General features: G+C 46.2%; 2 protein-coding genes across 4 annotated transcripts in view; one reads left to right on the top strand and one right to left on the bottom strand.

Annotated features, from left to right (window-relative positions):
- Positions 1-606: 606 nt before the first annotated feature.
- Positions 607-5,064, bottom strand: TSPO2 (translocator protein 2). Of its 2 annotated transcripts, XM_019514202.1 has the most exons (5): positions 4,950-5,064; positions 4,468-4,596; positions 2,841-3,063; positions 1,778-1,916; positions 607-808 (listed from the first exon to the last, which is right to left on the bottom strand). In XM_019514202.1, the coding sequence occupies exons 3-5, from the start codon at positions 3,011-3,013 to the stop codon at positions 626-628; spliced, it is 495 nt and encodes a 164-aa protein (XP_019369747.1). In that variant the 5' UTR covers positions 3,014-3,063; positions 4,468-4,596; positions 4,950-5,064; the 3' UTR covers positions 607-625. The 2 variants fall into 2 exon arrangements, with proteins under 2 accessions (XP_019369747.1, XP_019369745.1); XM_019514200.1 differs by lacking the exon at positions 4,468-4,596 and having other exon boundaries at positions 4,950-5,062.
- Positions 5,065-16,980: 11,916 nt separating this feature from the next.
- UNC5CL (unc-5 family C-terminal like) overlaps positions 16,981-23,274 on the top strand; it is a 17,824-nt gene continuing 11,530 nt past the window's right edge. For both annotated transcript variants that reach the window (XM_019514195.1, XM_019514197.1), the window contains exons 1-5: positions 16,981-18,017; positions 18,962-19,271; positions 20,078-20,340; positions 22,098-22,198; positions 22,683-22,742. In XM_019514195.1, the coding sequence (XP_019369740.1) occupies positions 17,627-18,017; positions 18,962-19,271; positions 20,078-20,340; positions 22,098-22,198; positions 22,683-22,742 (1,125 nt within the window). In that variant the 5' untranslated portion in view covers positions 16,981-17,626. The remainder of the gene's footprint in view (positions 18,018-18,961; positions 19,272-20,077; positions 20,341-22,097; positions 22,199-22,682; positions 22,743-23,274) is intronic.

Here is a 23,274-nt window from a genome sequence, read left to right as displayed (position 1 = left end):
AAAAAAAGCTGAGAACCCCCCCGGGACACACCACTCTTGGCTTCAGGGAACTTGTGCAGATCCCCCCACGTGGTACGGGGCAATGTGGAGGGCTGCGGAAATCGCCACCCCCCCTACTGGCAGGAGCGGTGAGTCTGGAGAGAGGGGTTTGGGGGTTTTTTTCTTAAAGGGCTGGAGCTGGCCCAGGCAGGACACCCACGGGGGGGCCTAGGGGGCTTGTGCAGAGCCCCCTATGCAGCATGGGGCAGTGGGGATCGCCACCCGCCCAGCAGCACCTGGTGAGCTGGGCTTTTTTTTTTTTAACAAGTGCCAGGAGCTGGGGTGGGCAGGGAGAGCCAGTGCCGGGCTGGGAGAGGGGCAGGGGATGGGCCTGGCCTGGCTGATTTGGAGATTCAACAGCAGCCAAATCTCCGAATCAGATTCAGCCGAATTGAATCGGGACACTGATTCGAATCACCAAATCGAATCACTGTCCCCTGAATCGGCCGAATCTGAATCTGAGGCGAACACTAGCCGCTTCGCACAGGCATACTATCTGAAAACTAATAGACTTCAAGTGATCAGATCTTGATTCCCCACTTCAGGATGAATGACAGAATGACTTCACTTGCACAACTTCCATCTCTTATTCTTTCTTTCTTGGTTTCTTCCCAGGGTTATCCATCCAGATGACGTAGGTGAGACAAGTAGCCATGGCCAGCCAAGCCAGGTAAGGCACCATCAGCATTGTTGCCAACTTGTTAATGGGGTACCAAGAGTACATGGTAGCTACCACTAAGCCATCCAGGCACAGGATGTCCAGCAGAGCCTGGACAAGAGAGAAAAGACAATAACTGAAGCATTTTTCACTGGAAACTAGCTCTATGGGGTCACACATCCCTATGTAGCATAATAGTAGCTCTTACTGAGGACAGTATGAGCAGCAGGAGGCACAAAGCACTGCAGATTAACTCAAGGCCTTTGGTTAAACCAAAACCCTAGCTTTGGCACCCACTGGATCTGGATCTAAACTTCGCAGCTGAAGCCTACAGCAAGCCAGGCTCCTTGCTGTGCAGTGTGATGCCAAAGGAAAACATGTGAGCCCTACTCCATAATCCTATGAGCACCCAAGCCCCTACACCAGCTATCAGGTAACCCCTTGAGACTCCACTCTGCTGCCCCAAAGTAACTGACAAGTTAGCAGTCACTCCGGGCAGGAGAAGCAGAAGGGGTGGCATTTCTAGAACGGATTAATGATCAGCAGCTTCTGGATACCTGGCATAGTTTGCTACATGAATGTCGCAGAAGGGGCTCTCTCCCTTCCTCCCTGTGCTGATCCTCTGCTTCACTCTACCTTACCCTAGTCCAGGACACACCCTACTATGGGCTTTTCTAATGGCAGAGTACTTTGCTGCCTGATAAGCGCATGAATAACATGTCCTTTTGAAGCAACTCTCGCTGCCTCTTACTGGGCCGGGTGTGTCGCTCCAAAAGTTTATCTCCAACTTCTGTTCTTAACTGGAAGGTGCAGAAGCCAGAAGCTCCATAATCTCCCGCCTTCCTTGGCTACTGCCAAATATCTGAAGCACAAATGCAGCTCAGGGACTGATACTACAGGCTGGAACCCGGTGCAACATGAAGAGAAGCTGAGCAAGGCTGCTGACTTGCCCCTTAAACTCAGTACAGGATGTAGCACTTGATGGTGCTAGTTGTGGATCCTCTTAAAGGTCCCAGGCAGCTGGCAGGGACACAAGCAACACAAGCCTGTAGCTAATCAGCAAAGACATGGCCATCTTACCAGTCTGAGATTATGCATGCCAAAGAACAAGGGAGGCCATGCCCAGTTCAAAGCGAGCTGAGCCCCAAAGAGGCCTAGTGGGATGATGGCATTGCTGTTGAAGCCACCTACATCCTTCCATATCAGGAATGAGCCATAGCTGTGAAGGAGAAAATTTCAGTTAATATTTTGATATCCCATTTGCCGCCTCTCCCTGATACAGTTGGATCAGGCATGAATCTACCAGGAGTCATCAACTTCTGCTCCATAGTATCCTCTGACCACAACGTAGTATCAAGCATGGATTCTCCCCCAGCTGAAGGCAGCGCCTGGGGCTTGTCTTAACAAGGGTGCATCAGTGTAAATGCACTGATGTAAACCCCAATGCAAACATACCGCACTTGGGCAAAAGTGGCTCCTATACAGGGTTATACCAGGGAGACACTGGGACAGCCACGTCCGTGTCTCTGGTTCATCTCACAGGCACAGGTTGTCTTGCATAGTTAGACTACCTGCTCTTCAGGGCAGAGCCTCTCTCTTACAGTAGTAAGAGCACAAAGTAGCCCTGATCTGAGTCCCAACTCTAAGGGTGCATCCATGGGTGTCTACACGTGACCAGCAGCTACTTCACCATAGCAGCGTGCTCCCCCTTTGTAACACACTGCTACGGTGAAGTAGCTGCTAAAAATAACAATGCACTGCATGTACGGTGTAGTACTGGCAGTTATTGTGCCATGCTTTAGTACTTCCAAAAGCAAGTACTAAAGCATGGTGCAATAACAACGTCACTCTAGGGCAAAGTGTTAGATGTGCCCAATCATCATGATCCTGAGTGCAACATAAAGCCAGAATAGATTAAGTCCCTGGCCGTAAAGGTGTTAAGTGGACTGAATGGGTTGAACTGGACTCAAGGCACAGTAGGGTGCTGAGTCCAGCTTCTAAAAAACATACCTTCCATTTCCCATTGGTACTGGAGAAGGAAATCCCCAAAAGCGAGCAATGAAGTAGCATATCCCCTAGGGGTGAAGTGCTGGAGAAGCAGGGGAGGATTGGGACACAGAATCTTCTTACCCCAGGATCTTACCCAATTCCTGTGTACAAGAGTGTCCAAGCAATGGGGAACATCTGGTTGGATGGGCACCAAGAGGGTTTCTTCAGATTTTCATACCAAGTAGGCACTGAATTGCGGTTGAAGAACCAGCCGAGAAATCCCCCGATATGAGGGAAGATGGAAAAGCCAACAACATGAGACCACATCCTTCCGGACTGGAAGGAGATAAGCTTTGGTTCGTCCCGGTCTCTTGTCACTGAAAAGCAGTAGTTGAGTATCATTGACAATGGATAATATTTACTTTAAAGTCTTCATTTAGTCAAATTACTCAGCATCCCTTTATAGTGGCTAAGGCAGAGAATGAATAGCTAGGGTTCCATTTCCAGCTCTGCCGCTGACTCATGTGGTCCTGGGCAATTTGCTTCATCTCTCTGTGCCTCTGTTTTCTGATCTGTCATTTGGGATGGTTATATAAGCACAGCTTCACAAGGTGCTTTATGAACCTCAGATAAAAAGTTCCAAGTATTATTATGTGGGAGGGGAACTTCCCTCTTATTAGATCAAACTGTGTGAAGGAGTACCCTTGTTGCTAGAATAGGGGACTGAGAATTGGGATTCCTTGCCTGTCTTCCCCAGCTCTGGCACTGACTCCCGATGAAGACGTTTAACCCTTCCATGCTTTCCATTTCCCTATCTGTAAGAGAGGGATAATAATGTCTTATAACAAACTGATATTTTCCCTTTGATCTTCTTAAAAAAACTGTTTGCCCTCCTCATTCTGCCCCCATACACAGGTATTTCCCTGGTCTCTGCAGTTTAATTATGACTTGGTTTACCCAACATGGCTGTATAGAACCATCATCAGACAGTGGGGCAGAAGTTACTTTTCTCAGTGTTTTCCAAGTGCCATGGTTTCAGAAAGCACTAAAATTCCCATGTATTACATGCAGCACTAGACCTGGCAGTGGAGCTGTTATCTCTTTTCTGCTTGCTACTTGTAATAGGAATGGTCTGGCTCACAGTCTGTCAGAACACCCCCTTCCTTTCTTGCTTCCGTTAACCCCTCACTATAGATTTACATTGTGAATGAAGTCTGCACTGAAAAAGCGTTTTTAATCGGAAGATTATTTAATTCGTACAGCCGTCTGGGGATGCACACTGATATTATTATCATCCCCATTTCACAGCTGTATAAAGCGAAGCACAGAGCAATCAACTTGTTCAGGGCCAGACAATGATTCTCTTCCTGAGCTTTGCACAGGACCAAAGGATGATTAGTCTCAATCTCTTTCTCAGTCTCCTTTACCTTTTAGTCCCACATTTTACAGGTAGTAGTACTGTCCATTGCATGTCCCCTGTACTCACTGTACTTCTCTACTTTGTAGACAGTGTGATACATCCCTGTTCAGTCTCAACTCTCTCTTAAGATCTATTCATAAAAAAAAATTAAATAGCATTCATCTGAGACAGCATGTGGGATTTTCTTCCTGGCAGTAAAACAATGTTCTCCTCACTGCAGAAGTGTGAGCAAAAGCCTTCAGGAAGGTTCGCTGTATTTGGCAATGTAAGGAAGAGGGGATTCAGAATACATCTTTTTTCAGAAAAAAAAATACCCTGTTATTCTTGCTGGAGAAACACAGATCACAAGAAGGGAACTGACCTTTTCTGTTTAGGATTTTTATCCAGAACTACCAAGGACACTGCATTGAAGTCCACCTTAATTATTATTGTCATCATGCAAGAAGAGACTCATCTTTAGGAAGCCAGCCTAGCAGAACTACAAATCCACCTATGCATTAATAAGGAATAAATACACAGAGACATTATCTTAAACAAAAGACCAGATAGTGTATGGCACTGTTGAAGCATCTTTGGGACCAGAAAAATCTATCTTGCACGTAGCAAGGGGGTCAAGCCTGCTTTAGAACTAGGGAAGGGCACACACTACAATAAGACATGACAACTAGGGATCTGTCGAAAAAAGAAAAAATGTGGGGGAGGCACTGTTTGTAAATACAAGCTGCTAGCCAGCAGAATTAACTAAGGGGTGAAATTGTCTTCTCACTATCGTAACATGTAAACATGTAAATAGTTGGTGAAGCGAACAAGAAAGAGCTATAGGTATTGGCAGTCTTCACTTACCGTCTCGTAGTTAAACTCCTGCCCTTTCAAGGGAAACACAAATAAATTAAAGGTTGCCTCAGTGCACCGTCTGTCTCTGCTGCTGCTTCCACATACTGAAGAAATTATCAGGCTGAGTTATGCCTAAATAGCAAAGAAAGGGGCGTGTGTGCCTATGTATGTGTGTGTGTTAGATTACACAATGGAGCCCGGTCTGCAATAAGTGACAGAAAATTCTTCTGCTAGTATTTGTGTAACGGGATGAAGAAGGCTGATCCAGTTTGTCAAATCTAAACACACAGCAGTATGTGAAGCTCTACCTCTCCGCTCGATGCGCCAGGAAAACCTCTCTGTGGGTCATGGGAGGAGAGTGTTGCTTTTGTGTCCATGGCTGTGAGCATGTCGTATTTGATGGGGTGTATGTTGAGTGTTCAGTCGTGCAAATCACATCTATCTGGGTGTGAACTGTTGGGGTGAGCAAGAGTGTGTGTTTGTATGCAAGTGTGCTAAATGTGACACCTGTGTTTAAGGCGGTGTATTTGTGCACCATAGTATTCATGAAAGAGATTGATTATCAGCTCCTCAGCTGGTGTAAATTGGAGTAACTCTATGGAAGTCAACAGGACAACATGGATTTATTGCACTTCAGTTAGGGATCTGGCTCCAAACATGTGTTTCTTTTATAGGGAACAGCGCACACAAGTGAGGGAGAAAGAGCAGGCTGCGTGGATAGGGATGTGTCTACAGTTTTAATCAGCACAGTATTTTACATCAGAGCATTCTGTAGCCAGATGCTTTCGACGCTGCCCCCTCCTCCCCTTTAGCCAAATCAGGGAAAGATGCAACTAAATAAGGGCATTAGACATGCATGTAAAATGAAAAGAAAAACTGCTAGGAATCAATTTCCATCAGGAAGCCATCTGCAAGGGGTGGAGAATTAAACAAAAATTCACTTTAGCTATGGGTCATTACTTGAATCTTATGGCCTGAAGGAGGACTGATGTCCCCTCAGGGGGTGTACTGTAAGTGTTATAATATACCCCCAATGGAATCTTTTCATTGTATTGTGCTCTGGAGGAGCCAAAGAAAATTATTTTTAAGGAGGGAGGAAAGCCACAGGGGATGGGGTGGGGTGGGAAGAGGAAAAAAAATTAACTGAAGAGCCAGATTTCTATCTGATGTAAATCAGTATAGCTCTGGAATTGTTGTGTTTTTATACCATGATGGTCACTTTAAAATAACAGGTGTAGTATATGTATTAATCAAGCAGCAGTTGTTTGCATATCATTTCCATGTCTGCTGCTATGAAGCCTTTGCAACAGGAAACCCTCATCATTCAACAATGCAGCTGCTGTGTGACAGACCATTTTTTAATGCAATCAGCCGGTTCACTGCCCATTTACCACTGAAGTCATAATATGCAGGGCACTAACTAATAGTACCAGCACACACCTTTGGCAACCCCATTGGGAAGTAACAATGCTGCAGGTTCAGCAGTTGGTATTTCCTTCTAGGGACGGAATAGAAAAGATTGTTCCTGAGTGCGACAGGGGCGCTCAGGGCCAGATCTCATACCGGCCCATCCACCTATCTCTATAGGGCAGTCTATCCCTTCTCATCTGCCATGACTTTGCTGGTCCCATAACCTGGTGGAAGATGCAGGAGACTGCCCATTACATTCCCCAATGCCGGCGGGGGCCATCTGTAGCTCCAAACCTCTCCTATACCACAGCCTGTGCCTTGCAGATGGGATCAGTTCTTAGCATCACCAGCCCCACAATCCTCCAGTCCAGACCTTAACTGGATCCCTCCAATCAGGCAGCCTACTCCACCCTCATTCTGGGCTGCCTAGCTCCCCGTACTCTTCCTGCTCTCAGGTGTGCCCCCCCAGGACCCTTGGCCACACAGGCCCTGGCCTCACCTCCAAGAGGAGTCAGAACCCCAGGCCCCCAGCTCTGGGCATCTCTTGCAGCAGGCACCTGGCCCTTTGACCTTTCTGACCCTAACCCCACCATTGACCAGTCAAGGGTGCCTCAAGTCAGGTTTCTGAGCACCTAGCCCACATTCTTACATGGGTCCACCTTCCTGGACCCTATTACAGGGTTACCCACCTAGTCATGGGAGCTGGGATTATTAAAGCATCCCCACTCACTCTTCACCAGGGTAGTAACTAGCCTAGCCCCACCAAGCTATTTTGGGTCATACCTAAAACCAAAAGCCTCCTACACTAACCTACAAGATACTTCATAGTTTCATAGATTTAGGGTTGGAAGGGACCTAGTAGATCTTCTAGCCCAACCCCCTGCCAGCCTTCCCACCCATATGATGTTTCTACCTAGGCTGCCAGGAGCCAACTGCTGTGCTTGTATAAGCAGCCAGTGTTTTAAAATGGCTGCGGCAATCAAGCACCTGCTGGCTGCTTGACTCAGCCCTTAAAGCAGCAGGCACCGGAAGCGCACTGCCACAGTGAGAACAAAGTTCCCTTTGATGTATTTGCACCGAGCTGTCTAGTTCTCAGCCTATCCCACAAATGTGGATGCTGAAGGAATTCAGGGTGCCAGCTTAAAAATAAAGGGCTGTTCACATGGCCTAATACTTTTGATCTGCTGTCACTGTGACAATAAAGCCCTGTAACTGCTACTAGGACTTTCCCCACGTTGTCATACCAGTCCTGTAACAACACTATGTTCCCAGCAGCTCCCAGCTCTGGTCCTGCTGAGGACTGTCTGATGGCTGAAGTGGTCTGTGGCAGTGCAGTTGTGGTGCCTGCCGCTTTAAGGGCTGAGTCAAGCAGCCATCAGGTGCTTGATTGCCACAGCCATTTTAAAACACTGGCTGTCTATATAAATCCAGCAGTTTGCTGCTGGTGGTTCAGGTAGAAGCATAACCTGGTTAAAAGGCTACATGAAATATCTTGTGTGTAAGAGCAGGAGGCTCCTGGTCCTGGGTATGAGACCCAGTCCTGAGTGCATCTCCTGTCACATGGTCCTAAGCAGTCAGAGGCAAGAGAAAACACCCTAGGTAGTCCTTGAGGTATGGTATAAAACCATTTTGTCTACCTGCCTTCCCAGGAAGCTTAGTACATTCATAGCAATGAATCATACCCTTTGTGTATCTCTCTTGTTGCCTCTGTAGAGTGTCTGCTGGGGATGGAGGCTGGGGCATACCCTAGGCTGTCTTATGGCCTTTGCTATTACTGTAATATATCCTGTATCAAATGAGTTTGGCACCCAGAATTTAACTGAATGCAATCATGAAACATAAGACTAGAAGGGGCTTCTACAGGCCATCTAGTTCAATCCTTTGCTCAGGACAGGAATCTCCTTGTCTAAATCATTCCAGCCAAGCGTTTCTCACCAGCACTTAAAGTCCACAACCACCCAAATTACTGGGTCCAGTGTGTAACCATACCTAGCGATAGAAAACTCTTCCTAATATCCAGCCTACATAAACTATTGCATCTTAAGCTTATTACTGCTTTCCTTATCCTCTATAAACATGGAGTATAGTTGATCACCGTCCTCTCTGTAACAGTCCTTTTGTACTGGAAGAATTTTATCAAATTGTCTCTCTTCTCTTTAGCAGGCTAACTTATGCTAGATCCTCCAGTCTTTTCTTGTGGGTCATGTTCTCCATGCCTCTAATTACTTCTGTTGCTCTGCCTTTATGTTGCCTTCTAGCCTGAAATTCTTAGTCAATTCCTGCCTATTGGTAAAAAGCAAATCAAGAAGAGCTATTTCTCTGCCACCTGTACTTTAGCTGGTCCCAACACAATCCAGGACCTCTCTGGATGACCTGTTGACTGTTACCCTCCTGGAAGATAGCATGGTAATTAAAGTTCCTCACAAGTATCAAGCAATTTGGGTACTGTGGTAAGTTAAAAAAAAAAAACCAAACACTCCATCCACTTCCTTTCCTGGTGTGGTGGTTAATAGTAGATGCCTATCAGAACATCACTCTTGATGTTTTCTCCCATTACCTTAACCCGAAAACTTTCAACAAGTTTACCTCCCTCTTTGTTCTGTACCTCCAGATAACTGTATCACTTGAATAAAATAAGTGACACTGCTTCCTTTATCCCTTGCCTTTCCTTACTGAACAAGTTATACCCACCCATGATCATAATCCAGTCTAGAGGTAACCTCCAGCTCTTGGTTCTGTGTTGGTTGTGACTGCTCCACTTAATTGACAAGACTTACTCAACTAAAACTAAAATAATCTGTGTGTGTGTGTGCACTCACACACAAGCTCTTTTATAAAGACATTCTTTTACACATGGAGCAGAGGGGAAGAACTGTGCAATAACTCGGAAATAATTTCTCAAACACAGTATTGTTTTTCCTTTGTTACTCAGTTTAATGAGCCAACCGATTCAGCGGTAACATACTTACAGTAATAAAAGGTGGAGTCATGAGATTTTGTATTGAAAACATGTACTCAACAGTCATGCTATACATTTCTGCATCTTACAGTAATCTTACTGCAGTTCTAGACCTCTACCCTATGGCTGCAATATCTTTTCAGAAAGGAAGAGGTGTGATAATTGAGTTACTCAATCACATTTGATTTCTTCTTTAACGACCTTAGTCCATTGTGTCCCAGGAGGTTTTTCAGTATATTCAGAGGTAGTCTCCCAGATGGAAAACATTTATTCACCTGAATATGCTGCTGAAAACCAGGACATGGCAATGTGCTGTACTCTTGAAAACAGACGGTCAAATCAACAGTATTTTCAGTACCTGAGCTAGCTATACCACAGCTGCCCCAGTTATGTCAACACAGGCTGTAATCCTGCCTCCAAGTCCAGTTCAAACCTATCCTGTGTACTGTAAATTCCTCTGAGGCCCCGTCCTGCAGCCTTTATCCAGGCAAAGCTTTCAAAAGACTTCAGCGGAAGTGCTGAATGCAGGATTGGGCTGTGGTTTCCATCTCTAATTCTTCATGAGAAGTGTCTTTACTCAGGAAAAAGGCCTAGGCTAATTGAATCTCTTTGAGATCCTGGACAAACCTTAATTTGGTCAACTCAGCCCGTAAGTGAATGGGGTAAGAAAATAAGACTACCATTGCAGACAGGTGCAGTGTCTGAGCTGAGTTATACTGCTGAAATTACCCATTAACTATGGGAATGTACACGGTGAGTGCTTAAAGCCTTTCTAGGGAATGTGACTTGTTGGTCTCCTCCAAGTTAAAAAGCCCCTGGGTCTGTTTATAACAAAATACACATTTGGAGCAAGGGCCTTGTGTTAACTCAGAATTTTATGCTCTGGAGTAGAACTGTCCTCCCTGCCCCCCTCCAAAAAAAAAAACCAACCCAAAAAACATTTTGTAGGTGAATAATGCAAATTTAGCAATGCTGAATGCTGCCCAATATTAATTGATTTGGCAGAATGTTTTTGTTTTGGGGGTGGGGATCTGAAATTCAAAAATCCTTTTTTTGCTGGTTCTGTTCTAGAACGATTGATCTCCACCTCTGACCCCAAGTCTATGGATCGAGGGCTTATGCAGAAGGCAGGGTAGGGATGCACCTTTATAGACTAACTAAATCAGATGTGCTTAAGCTTCTGTGAGCCTGAGCACACTTCATTAGATGCTGACACTGAGGGCTTGGAACAGTCTTCCTAAAGTTATTCACACCTGTGCAGATGGCCATCACAAGGCCTGGCTTACAGGCCTTGTAGCTAAGCCTTAATCTGGAATTGCTGTGTTGATTGAATTGCTTCCCCTTCTCCACAAAGGAGTCATCTTAAAAATAACTCCTTTATTTTCTCAGGGTTAAGGTGCAATTTTCACTGAACAGGAAGATAAGTAGGACACGTCCTTTCAGCTTGAGTCACTGTACCTGGATGTCTAGTTGTAACAGTTGCCCTTCCAGCAAGTACAAAGTTCTTTTATTTGAGTTTGCTGATCACAGGAATAAGATATACTGTAAGAAATGATTGAAAAAATCCAATCCCTCTCTAGCAGTTGCTGCAGAGGCACATACCCCTCAGAGGAGAAAAGCTAGGCCACACCTTCCAGTTCAAATAATCCAGCCCTTCTGTGCCTCACACTGAGAAACTCCCTCCGCTGGGATTCAGCATTTTGCTCAGGTGCTACAGACCGGTGCTCTCAGCTTGCCATGCAGTGAAGGGATGTGCTGGGATCCTTCTGGAGTCTGAGGTAAGCCCTGAATTTTGTGAGTGTTAGGAGAAGCAGTGGCAGAACATCCTCCAGAGTCGCGCATATTTATACTGATCATTTAGCAACTGGAAATGCCTCTGCCTGTTAGGTGAAATTACACTTCTGTCCTCCAGAAGATCCTGAAAGAGGTGTAATAACTGATTAGTGCTAGTTAATGAAGAACAGTCCTTGGATCTTTTAAAGCTGTTGCCTGCCAGCTAACACCAGAGTATGGTCATGCTGTCCAAAAGGACATTCCCAGCCACCTGTCCATCAAGAAAAGAGTTCTGCTGGCTGAAACCTATATAGTTATGGTATTTTCTCTCCCGGTAAGGAATAAAATACACTGCAACCCAGCTATACAAGTCAAATTAGATGAGGTTGACAAGGTAGCCCTGGTGTGATTGCAGTGTTATAGAGACACCCAGGCCGGCGGGGTGCACTAGCAGTCTAGCTGTGGTAGCATGGACCTAATATAGGCAGAAAAGTCCAACGGAAAGATGGTTGTTGTTCTGTGCTAGATTGCTACCAGTACTCCAGGTAGCTAGCTGAGAGCCAGCTCAGGTGTCTGTACTACCATGCAGTCACATTCACAGACATCCCCTGGCCACACTGAGATCTGAGCTCCTTTATTTATGAAATCTCTTTGAGATAAAGACATTTCCCATTCCAGCAAGATGCAGATGCTCCCATTTCCTTAAACCTGTACTTCTTCCCTTTATTCTTTCCTATGACTCCATAGAAAGCGCTTGTTGTCAGGTAAATCATCTCCATCCCTTCCCTCTCTGCCACCCCAATTAAGAAAACTTCCTCCTTTTTCATTTCACTCTGCTGTAGTCATGGGTCATGACTGCTGTCCTCTCCCTTCTTGGAAGTCAATGCTTACTACGATTGTGATATCAGCCCTCCTGCTCGTTTCCTCTGGACGTGTTGTCCTCACTCAGTTCTGAAGCTTGTCTGGGTTATTTCTCGGGTGCAATTTCCCGTGAGTGTGTTCTGCACTCCTGTTCTGCTTCATGGCACCAGAGGTTACAGGGTTTGTGGATGAGGGTTTGTCTCAGTTCTGCCTTTGGATGCTCAGGTCCACACTGTGAATTGCTATAGTGCCCTGGATTTCAATAGAGCAACATTAACGTACACCACCTGAGCATCCAACCCTTTGTTTCTGGGGCAGAGGGTGTTTAAATGCTTCCCTGCTGATAAGGCTTTCTTTTGAATATAGACAGATAAATGAATTGCACAAGGTTTAAAGCATGCAGTGACTTAGAAGTAGAGCAGCTTCTGTACTCTTATCAGTCCATGTGCCCACTCTTACTCCACAGTAGGTGAAACTTAAGCCGTGCAAAATTAGCTCTGCTCCTTTATTGAGTAATTACCCCAGTTAGGTTTCCCTTTTTGTGAGGTAAGGGCAGGCATATGGACAGTTACGCACCTTATCTCTCTGGCATTCGCATTGCACTTTTGTTGGAGCGAGGATCTTGGGTATTTTACAAGAGAGAGAAAGGTGGTGTGTACACAAGAGCAGCTATGAGCCAAAGAGCAGTTTTTATAGGAGAAAGCAAAGCTGTTCTTTGTGCCCCTCCTGTGTCCCAGGCACACAAACTGAATCAAATCTATTCCCTCTGTTTAGGACCATGTCTGGAAACCTAGCCTCCCAATACAGTGCTATTTGAGTGGATTGCTAGTAGACAAAATGTTGTTAGCAGGATGGGTTGCTGATGTCTCTGCATACATGGCATTTGAAGGACACCGTGTTTGAACCCGTGGCTGTGTTCCCATGCCAGCCTTGCAGAAATAATGCTTGCTGTCACGTTTTGAGGCTCGCTGGGAATATCTCCCTTGATGTGGCCCTTGGGTTTCAGATTGGCATTGCTCTCTATTAGCTGGACCTCTACGCCACTGGCCATTTGTGTTGCTTCTGGCTATGATGCTTTTGTGTTTAATTGAAGCTTTTCTATTTGCCAATGATTTTTAGTGCTCTCCTGACCATCATGGAAACCAGTGACTGCTAGTTCCCAGACAAATACAGCACCACCAGCAACAGAGCAGCCTTTCCCACATACGCCACTCTCCCATGCAAAAACTAGCAATGCGACCAGATACCCGGGGCAGCAGGATGTGTGGGTGAAGCAGCAATTTCTAACTGTCACTGTGCTGCCAGTGTGATTGTGGGACAGAAACTGCTTCTGCCTCACGAAGTTGGCGCCTAGGACTGCTACTTAGTTATGCTATTGCTCCCATGCTGTATATATGTACTTGGTTTCAACGCTGCCTGAAGCAGCCATCTTTAAGGTTCATAAGCGGGCTCAATCCTTTATTTCTCTTAGGGCATGTCAACATGTGCTTTCACGCATGCCTAAACATAATGCGCATTTGCCTAAAGCACATTAAGGCGATTTAGGCACGTGTCTACATGTGCATGCATAAAACAGGTATCAAATTTTGAGCAAATAGCTAAATCGCATTGGCAAACATACAGATGCGCTAATGCGCATTAACGCGGATGTGTGGGCTGATTTTGGGACCAAAGTTAGTCCCAAGTCAATGGGCACACACCAATTAATGTGCGTTAGCTTGTCTACAAATTGGTTAATGCGCTTTAGCTATTCATGCACAAATCTGATACCTGCTTTATGCAGGTATCAAATTTGTGCATGAATAGCCTTAAATTGCCATTTTAAGGTGCACTAAGGATGTGCATGTGTAGACCCGCACCCTTAATGTGCCTTAAATCAAGCTAATGCACATTAAATGAGCACGTGTAGACCCACCCTTAGCCTGTCATCTCAGGGTGGCAAGAATAGGCTTATGTCTATGTAGGAATATTGCACTGGAATAATCTTTGGTGTGAATTTAGCCTGATCTAGTTAGACAAGATCAAAGGCTTGTGTTCAGGCTCTCCATTTTGAGTGATCATCTTGATTTACCTGAAGCCAGTTGGGACCAAATTGAAGCAAAATCAGTACATGCGTGACCACACAGGGATTTCTTTGGCTTAATAACATCAGTTTAAAAGCATATTTCATCTCGGGTTTATGTTTGACGTTTATCAGGACTGGCTGTTGTGGCTTCAGAACTTAATTTGAATTAACTTTCAAGCACAGATAAGCCCTAAATTATACAAGGATAAACGTCCTAAGTAGGCAAGGCTTTAGGGACACAAGCGATATGCTTATCTCTCAAAGTCTGATGCAGGGAGTTCCTTAAACTCGTTGAGTCCTTCTGTTGGCCTCAGAAGCTCTGGGACAGCACAGATATTCTTTGCAAGGCTTAGGAAAATGTCTCATAGTGACATGGCTGGCCACCTTTTCTGCTGATAAGAGAAAAGCTATCACATAGCCCTACTGTAGAGGACATTTGAGAGGCAACATTCAGCCAGAGATGAAGAAACTGTGTTTTCTTTATGGCTACAGGAAACTCTACAAAGTAAAAAGCAAATACAGGAAGAAAATATTTCAGAAGAGAGAGTGGAGGCAGCAGTATTGCACCAGGTCTTTCATAACAAACCCTCATCCTTCTCAAGGTTTAGGTGACCACAAAAATCATGCATGCTCTGTTGTTCTTTCAAACAGTACATATTGTGGTAGCTAGTGTTAGGCGCTCTGCAGTAGGAAATGCCTCCTCCCTCAACTGACACGGTTATGCTAGGAAATCTCTTTAAATGTAGACCAACTCCAGCTACACACTGGGAGGCTGTTGATTGCAGTAGCGCCCTTGGAGTCTGCAGTCAGCTCTGGGGTGGAGCCTGTGGAGAGCTTTTTTACTAGTGAAGCGGGGAGATCCTGGTTTGACTCCAGTTAAGGTTGCAGAATGGGAAGCTAAGGAAATCACCTTTGTATGTATTAACTGAGCCCACTTGATTGAGACTCCTCAATAGGCAGTGTTCTGGCAGTCCCTAAAAATCTGTCTCAATACTTTTCAGAACAGAGCCACCTCTTAATGCAGGGTATATCTATGCTGCAGTCATTCCTGGCCAGTGGCTTGTAAGACTCGAGTGTAGCTTGGCAGTTGGAGAAGCTCAGTAAATCATTCTGCACTTAGTCCATGCTATGCTGCTGTTGCCACGCAGGACCATGCTAGATCATTTAAAACTTGCTTAGGCATGTCCACACAAGCTGCACTCACTACAGTGATAACAGGGTAGACAGACATATCCTTAGCATGAAATTCTGGCCCAGAATGAAGTTAGCGGGACTTTTACTGTTGACTCCAAATGGAGCCAGGTTCTCACTCCTTGTGTTCACTATTAAAACAGTGAGGCAATGAAACAGATTGCTCAGGGATGTGGTGCAGTCTCCTGCACTGGAGGCTTTCAAAAGGAGACTGGATAAGGGATGATTTAGGAACAGCAGTCCTGCATTCGTGTATGCAGATGGGCCCAAATGACCCTCAAAGTCTCTTCTATCTCTCTAACTCTTTGTGAATTAATTCAGGCTTCCCAGAGAACTGGGAAACAGAACCCATTCTGGCTCTGCATTTACCTGCATCTCTCAGTTTGCATCAGGACTGTTTAAATCTTTTTCATTAGCAAAAAAAACTCTTTCCACCAAAAAAATGAAAATTCTGGTGAAAATCTTTCACTGTGACTGAAAGTTAGGCCAGCTCTAATCATGAGCTGTATCATTTGCTTTTCATATTGTAACTCAGTCCCTTTTCCTCTTCTATTGTTTTTCAGTGTCAGTGATGCAAACCAAAGGAGCACAGGGTGGTTAAAGCGAGCTTCCCTCTGTACCATCTCCCAAACAGATGCACGTTCAAGACTTCTGCAGACAACTATATAATGTGCAGCAGATGTGTAATGTATGAGTCACTCTTCAGCTTTCCAGGGTACAACAGATGGATTGCTCCAGATCCACTGTTCTCCTATCTTAGCACACTTTCCAAGTGCCTTTTATTGTTTTCCATTCCACATTAAAACTAAATGACAACATTTTAAGCTTCACCACGGTTTGGAGTGACCTCTGCAGAAGAGTATTTAAATGGTCTTATTTTACATTCCTCCACAGTTACATTATAGGACTTATAAGAGACATTGCCAGTATACGGAGTTTAGAGAGCTACAAAACAGCTGCGTGTGACACGTCGTCATTTATTTCCATGACTGTTTGAGAAATGGCTGAGAATCCACGGGATGCAAATTACTAGAAACTCACAGGATGGAGTGAAGCACAATAATGCGTCTGTGTGTATGGACCAATGGAAGTCTAGAGACAGTGACAGGTAAAAAAAAATCAAGAGGAGGGAAATGAGTGGAGCACTGTCTGAACTCCTACCCCCACTGGATTGCAACTGCTGTTTCCAAGAGGCTGTGGAAAGGAACCCACCAGTGAACATTGTGAATGACCTTCATTTGTCACTGTGACTGTCACTCTGCAATCAGGTACTGCAAAGCTTTTGCCAAATTCTCGGAGAGGAAGGCATTTAAAATGCCTGTGTGATTCGTGTGACTAGTGGAGATGATGGTATTGGCAGACAGCAAGCCAAGGACCCCTGAGCCCTTTTAAACACCAGCTCAGAGTCTGCCTGGACCAAACAAACTCCAGACGGAGTCTGTGTAGGCTTCATTCACCATCAGATATACAGATTTGTTCCTGGCCAGAGCTGTGTTTGCTGGGGCAGAGTCTGGCTGTTCCTTGCCTTGATGACTGGGCTGCTTTTGTGAATGAGGTGCAGCCTCACTGTGGGCCTTTAATTGTGTTTAATTTTGATTTGGTTTGGCCTAGATGCTGAGACCCTCTTTTTTTTTTTTTTTTTTCCAAGAAGAGGTTTGCAAAGAAAGATGAATGGGAGGAATCCCATGCTGTTCGCTTGCTGATGCGGAGATCAGAAAGTGCCAGCATCTCTCAACGTGCATTCCTCCTGCAGCCCTGAAAGGGAAACATGGTATAAGCTGTAAGGTGATTTATTAGCAGTTGGCTAAGCAGAGAAGAAAAAGCAGAACAAATACATCCCTGCCCTGTCCTAACAGAGAAGGAGAGAGAAACTGTGCCTTAAATCCATGGCTGTAATAAACAGTTATTTGCTCAGCCACACAGCTGTACCATCAGGAACAGAGCTCAGGGCTTTGTTTGCATCAATAACACTGAAAAAAGACTCTCAACACTGTTTTGCTGTATCACCATCCTCTACATCCTGCTGCTGTGTGGTGTTTTGTTTTTTTTAAGGGTTTTGAGGATCACATTGGCAGCTTCTGGCTTAAATGACTACGTGTTCCTCTGTCCTGGTATCATAAGCTGTCTAGCTGGCCCTGATGAAAGAGCATCCTTGGGGTACATTTTGGCCCACTTCCTGTTGAATATGAAGGAAGCAATCACTGGGAAAATTTCACTATAGAATGAGGGTAACTTTGGGGACTCAGAGCTCCATAAACGAGTCCTTGTAACAGTGCTGCACTGCTAGTCCATGATTAAGGAGCTTGTTCCAAAGTACACTGCCTTGATACAATCCTGGCAGATTTTGATGCGACTGGAGGTTGTTAGCCTAAACCACTTCTGAGTTCAGGGAGAAGGAAGAGTGGCAGAGCTGGTGCCCAGGGACTCATGGAGAGATTCCTTGAGCAGAGTCTTTTAACACGGGTCACAGTGGTCTCTGTCTTTGTCACCTCTGTCCTGCTCCTGGGTAAATGCTTGTTGTCATGGTGCCCCAAGCTACCCTGCCTTCGCTGGGTGGAACAAAGAGGCAGGCAGGGCACGCCGGACTCCATCCCTGTGCCCCTTCCCAAACTGGATGCGCTGTCTACTGTGTCTTGCCCCACGGTGACTCTGGAGGAGGTGGAGGGGTTTTATCGGGAGCTGCACACTCCAACTGGGGGCAGGATGGTGGTGAAGCAGCTGCTGAACAAGTTGCTGGTCTACGTAGGCAAGGAGGTGGACCACAGGGGTGATTGTCTCATGCTGATGGAGATGGGCATCTCACTAGCCATTCCACCAGGTAAATCTTTGCCAGCCCCTTTATCTTGGCTTCCTTCCTATGGCCGTCTCTCACCCCAAGTTGTACCAGGAGATGGGCTGTCCGCATGCATTAACGCTGATTTATTTTGGATGCTAACAGTGGAGCTGAAGGTGCAGGGGTCATCACCAGTTGAGAGCACAGAGTCTGAAGGGGATGGTGTGTAGCCAGTAGAGGCAGTCCACACTGATGTGGAAGAGTGGAGCTGAGAACCAGCCTATTCAAAAGGCCCAGAGCTTTGAAACTCACTTCTCCACTTAGGCTACCCTTCTGGGCAGGATGCAAACCCATCTTCTTTGCCAGGGGGTTGGGGAAGGAGTGGATGAGTAGAACAAAAGGTACTGGGGGTTGTATCTGCACAGCACAATGGAAGTGCAACTGGGCCAGGAGATGGTATATCCCTGTTAAACTTTAATCAAGCTGGAGACAGTAACAGCAGTAAAGAAACCAAGCTAGCGATCCCAGTATGTACCCAGTCCCTGATGAGAGGTACAGCCCACGCTAAGCTCTATGCCACTGCACCTTCCCCAGTATGGTTACCAATGCTAGCCACATTGGAGAGACCTCAGGTGCTCCTCCTTGTGCTACAGTCTTACCTTCATTGTGCTGTGGACCCATCCTAGGTCTCCTGAAGGACTGTTATGAAGGAAGGGCTGTCTTTCCTCCAGTGGTAGCCAGCTGAGTGATGCAACAGCTCTTGTAACCTTCCTATGAGAGATGGTCCTTTCTAATGGACCCAGAGTCGGGGATGGGCACTGAGCAAGTCACAACACACTCATCCAGCACTTTGTCATGTCCCCCCGGGTAATCTTATGTGATGCATAGGATTAGAGGAATTTGGAGGGGGGGAATGGGAAGCCACCACAGAGAGTGCTGGAGCAGGTCTGTGCGAGACAAACATTCAGCCTTGCTGGTTATGATTGCAGGGGCAGTAGCACTGGGACAGACCAAGAAGGTCTCTTTGGTGCTCATCTGGGACCTGTCGGATTCTCCCCCGCTCTCCAGCTCGCAGGCCCTCATCAGCCCAGTTGTGTACTGCGGGCCCCACGGTTCGGTGTTCCAGAAGCCATGTCAGCTAGTGTTCAAGCACTGTGCAGGGAGCGTGACTCAAGCAAGGGCTTATACTAGCAACACCGACCTCCTCAGTGCTAAGGCCTGGTGCCCCGTCCAGGACAGAGAGGAGCTCAAGGCAAGGACCACTAGGGATGAATGCCAGATACAGCTCTCGCACTTCAGGTCAGTGTGTTTTACATCTGCTTCATGTCCTAGCACTCAAAACCCTGAACCAGCCAGAGCCTTTCGAGCTGTGTGAGCAGCCCGAGACGAGCTGGGCATCAGGGTGCCTGGGCTCTATTCCCTAGCTCTGGCACTGACTTACTTTGTGACCTCAGGTGAGTCATTTTAAGGCACCACTTCCCAAGTGATTGCCTAAAGGTGGGCACTTAAATCCATTGTCAAGCAGTTAAATAGATGGCTGGACTGAGTGGTGTTAAGTGCCCCCTGCTCCCCTTGCCCTCAGCACCTGTGCAAAGGAGGCTACTTGATTAGGCCTTGTGCCTCACTGTAGCGCTCTTAAATCAGGACTAGTTCCTGGTCCTTTTACAGCAATAAGGAAGTCTCCGCCATGTGCCAGCCTGTAATGACTCACTGCCTGGCCAACAGGCTCCTGAGACTAGGCTCCACGCAGACTGCAAGACCAGAAGGAGACAATAACCCTGTGTAGCTGTGGTCCCCACCCTGCTTCACCTGCACACGGGAACACTTGGCTGTCAGAGGCTTCGAGGTTCCCAGCTGTAGAACTTTGCTCCTGGGACTCGACTGCTGCCACCTCCAGATAGAGATTTTCCTTGTTTCTTCTTCCCCCTACAGAACTCCTCCCTCCCTCTCCACAGACAGTGGTGTCCGCTCCTGTGGCCCATGGGCCCAATTCCCAGGAACTTCTCTGAATCCACCCTTTATTGGTGCAAAGTAGGATCCTTCCAGTTCACATTTTAACCCTTCTGTCCATCTGCCCTTTCTCCTGCTGTCTGGATCCCCCACAGCCTCTACACCTGTGTCCTCGAAGCTCCGTGGAACGCAGAGGCTCGGAAGTGGCTGCAGCTGGCCATCTTCTGCTCCCCGCTAGCTGCTGACCAGACTCACCTCCAAATCCGCATATACTTCCTCAACAACACACCCTGTGCCCTGCAGTGGGCAGTTACCAATGAGCAGCCCTTTCGAGGAGGCCTCTGTGGCCCAGTCCAGATCTTCGATTTCACTGGCAGGACCAAGGATATGTGCCTGGCTCTCAAGTACCTCTCGGATGGTAAGAGCAGCGGCTGCACCCGGGCTGGATTTTAATTAGCAATCTAGAGGTGGAGGGCCATGTTCTGTTCGTACGAATGGAGTTAGCGGGATTGTGCTGGTGTGCCTTGGAGCAGCGGCCAGGTTGTTATACAAGCCCTAGGCTATCCAGACCTCCTTCCTTTTCCTTTGTCTAGACCTTGACCCTGGTTCTGTACTGCAAATCAGAAACAGTTGTGCTGAGATCAGTGGGATGAAATGGTGAACGCAGAATCGGTCCCGTCAGTGCAGGGCTTTTATCTAGGTAGATAGTGCTTGATTTAGCCCATCTTTCAGGGACAGGAGGAAACCCCAGTCATACTGATCAGAGCTGGGCAGATACCACCAACACAGTTTCAGAATTGTTTCCTTCTGTTACTACATGAACATGCTTTTCCGGGACTGACACCCATTCATTCCCCTCACATGTTCTATTCTAACGAACAAGTCAGCTGGCAGGGATGTTCATGGAAAGCAGATTGCAAGCAAATATCAGGGAATCCTTGCGGAGAGGGAATGCTTAGTGTGTACAATGCAAAGGTCGCCGGCCTAACCCAACCTGCCTAGCTCAGACATGATTGGTCTCTGCTGTTTGAGATCTGGAGCATCAGGTTCAATCCTCATAGCGTTGGATCTAGAGCATAGATTCAATCCTCATAACATGACAGAGCTGTTCACTCCTGCCATCTGACAAGGTATGCACATCTGGTAATGAAGGAAAAACCAACTGCATGGCCCTTGTGTCCAGTCAAATGTTCTGGGTTCAAAATGCTCCCCAGCAGGAATTTGGTGAGAGAGATGGCTGGGAGAATGGATTTGGAGTGAAGAATAAATTGGAGAAAAAATGGCCTCCTCATGGATGATTCACGAAGAGGAATACTGGCCTAATAAATAACTTGTTATGAGCTGTCCTTCCAGTTCTATCACTAAGGCCCTGTTACTATAGGAAATGCAGGAGGTGTTTAGTGGGAATCATTGAGAAATCAAGTCATACACTTTTCCTTTTAGCTAAAAGCCCATTTATTTCAATCCATTTATGTCAGCACACCCAGAGATACAAGAAACTAATAGATTGATAATATTTGCCTCTGGGCATGTGTCCTCCAAGGGAAGAAAATCACTGCACTGGCGTTGTGCTGAATTTGATGAAAGGCCAGGAGTTTTCAAGGCAGGTGCTACAACTACAGGGACTGAGCAAAGAAAATGCGGCTCAAGTTCCAGGAGTTGTGTTTGTTCTTATTAACAATTAAATAGCAATAATATCCTGCCAGCTCCTGTTTCGCTCCCTGATAACTAACTAGCAAAAACCCTGTTGACTTTGACCTGTTGTGACAGTGCCTAAACATGAATGTCAGGAGTGTCATGCCCTAGAGATGTCTCTTCCATGGTCTGCAGTAGATCTTTCGAACAACCAAAGAAAAGAAAATTCCTACCACATTGTACATGGAGCTGTGGCAAAGAAGAGATTTTTCGAGCTATATGCTCTGCTGGTATAAATCAGCACAGATCCACTGAAGTCAGCAGAGTTGCACTAGTTTCCACTACCTTGAGGCTATAGGGAGTGCTAGCTCTTTGCACAGGATCTCTCCTCTTTAATCAGGAATCTCACTGTCACGTCTCGGTTCTTTGATGCAAGAAATACAGAAACCTGGAGGGCAATTAAATAACAGGGGAGGTGTACCATAGTGTGAGGCCACTACCGCCATTCAGAGCTTCACTGGAACCATTTCACCCCTGCAGGTTGGGAAAACGTGGATGACAGTAGCTGCCAGGTTGTCCCCCACCTCCACATCTGGCATGGAAGATGCCCATTTCGCTCCTTCTGTTTCCGGAGGAAGCAGGTAGCCCTCTCACTGTGTCTGTGCAAATGGCCCTATCCATTCATTGCTCAGAGCTTACTATGTGATTTTAAAAATCCCTCCAAAGAGCATGGTCTAGTGGTTAAAACAGGAGTCACTGGGCCTCCCGAGTTCACTCCCTACCTCCAGGGGTCTTGGCAGTTGTTAGAGCAAGAGACTGATTTATATTCTTATAATTGATTCCCCTCTCTGTGCCTCTGTTTCACCATCTTCAAAATGGGGCCAATAAATGCCCACTTTCCTGGGGGCTTGCAAGGGTCAGCTAATGAATGCCAATAGGAAGAAAGGCATTGCAGAAGGATAGAGCACAAATACTTGTTGCACAAGAGAAAGGAAAAACAGGTTCCTAATTCTCCTTGTTCTGAGGAGCATTAATGCTGAGCTGGGGGCTTATGGAGAGGCGAATTCATTTGCTCGGACCTGCTTTCTTCACAACTGTTTTTTAATTTCCTTTTGAGCCATTCAGAATGAAGAAGGGGCTGTGCCTAGTGGTGAAATCATTGTGACAATGCACACCTACCAGAGCGTGAGTCCTGCACTTCTGCCTGAGCAGCAGTCTCCCTGCTCAATCTAGCTACCTAATTATCAATTAAACCTGGCTACCTAATCTGTCTCTTTACCCTACTTAAGGCTTTCTGGTAGATTAGTCCAGTGTCATTTTAGGTCTTTGGATATCTGCCAAAAACCTGTACATACATACCCTATTTAGCTTATCTAACTACTTAATCTAATACATGCAATGGTAATGTATGCATCAAGGTAGATTGAGGTATTGAGGACCAGCACCCCCCTCCTCCTCCACCACCACCTTACTTGGTCTCTGGGGCAGGAGGCCTGGTGGATTACTAGAGCAGCTGGCAGGTTTATCAGAGCCATTTACCTTTTGTTAAAGTTTAACCATCAGCTGAGCAAAGAGATTAAACAGGGGCAGGGTTTATGTATAGATTAAGATGTGTGCATGTAATGGGTTTGTTAGAACAGAGGAATATGCTGACAGGACAGAACAAGAACAGTATGACAACCACAGGGAAACCAATCAACAGTGCCTGGGAATGAAG

The sequence above is a fragment of the Gavialis gangeticus genome, unplaced genomic scaffold (assembly GCF_001723915.1).
Source record: "Gavialis gangeticus isolate Ggan-Ray unplaced genomic scaffold, GavGan_comp1, whole genome shotgun sequence".
Classification (NCBI taxonomy): domain Eukaryota; kingdom Metazoa; phylum Chordata; order Crocodylia; family Gavialidae; genus Gavialis; species Gavialis gangeticus.
This window is presented reverse-complemented; position numbering and strand designations above follow the sequence as displayed.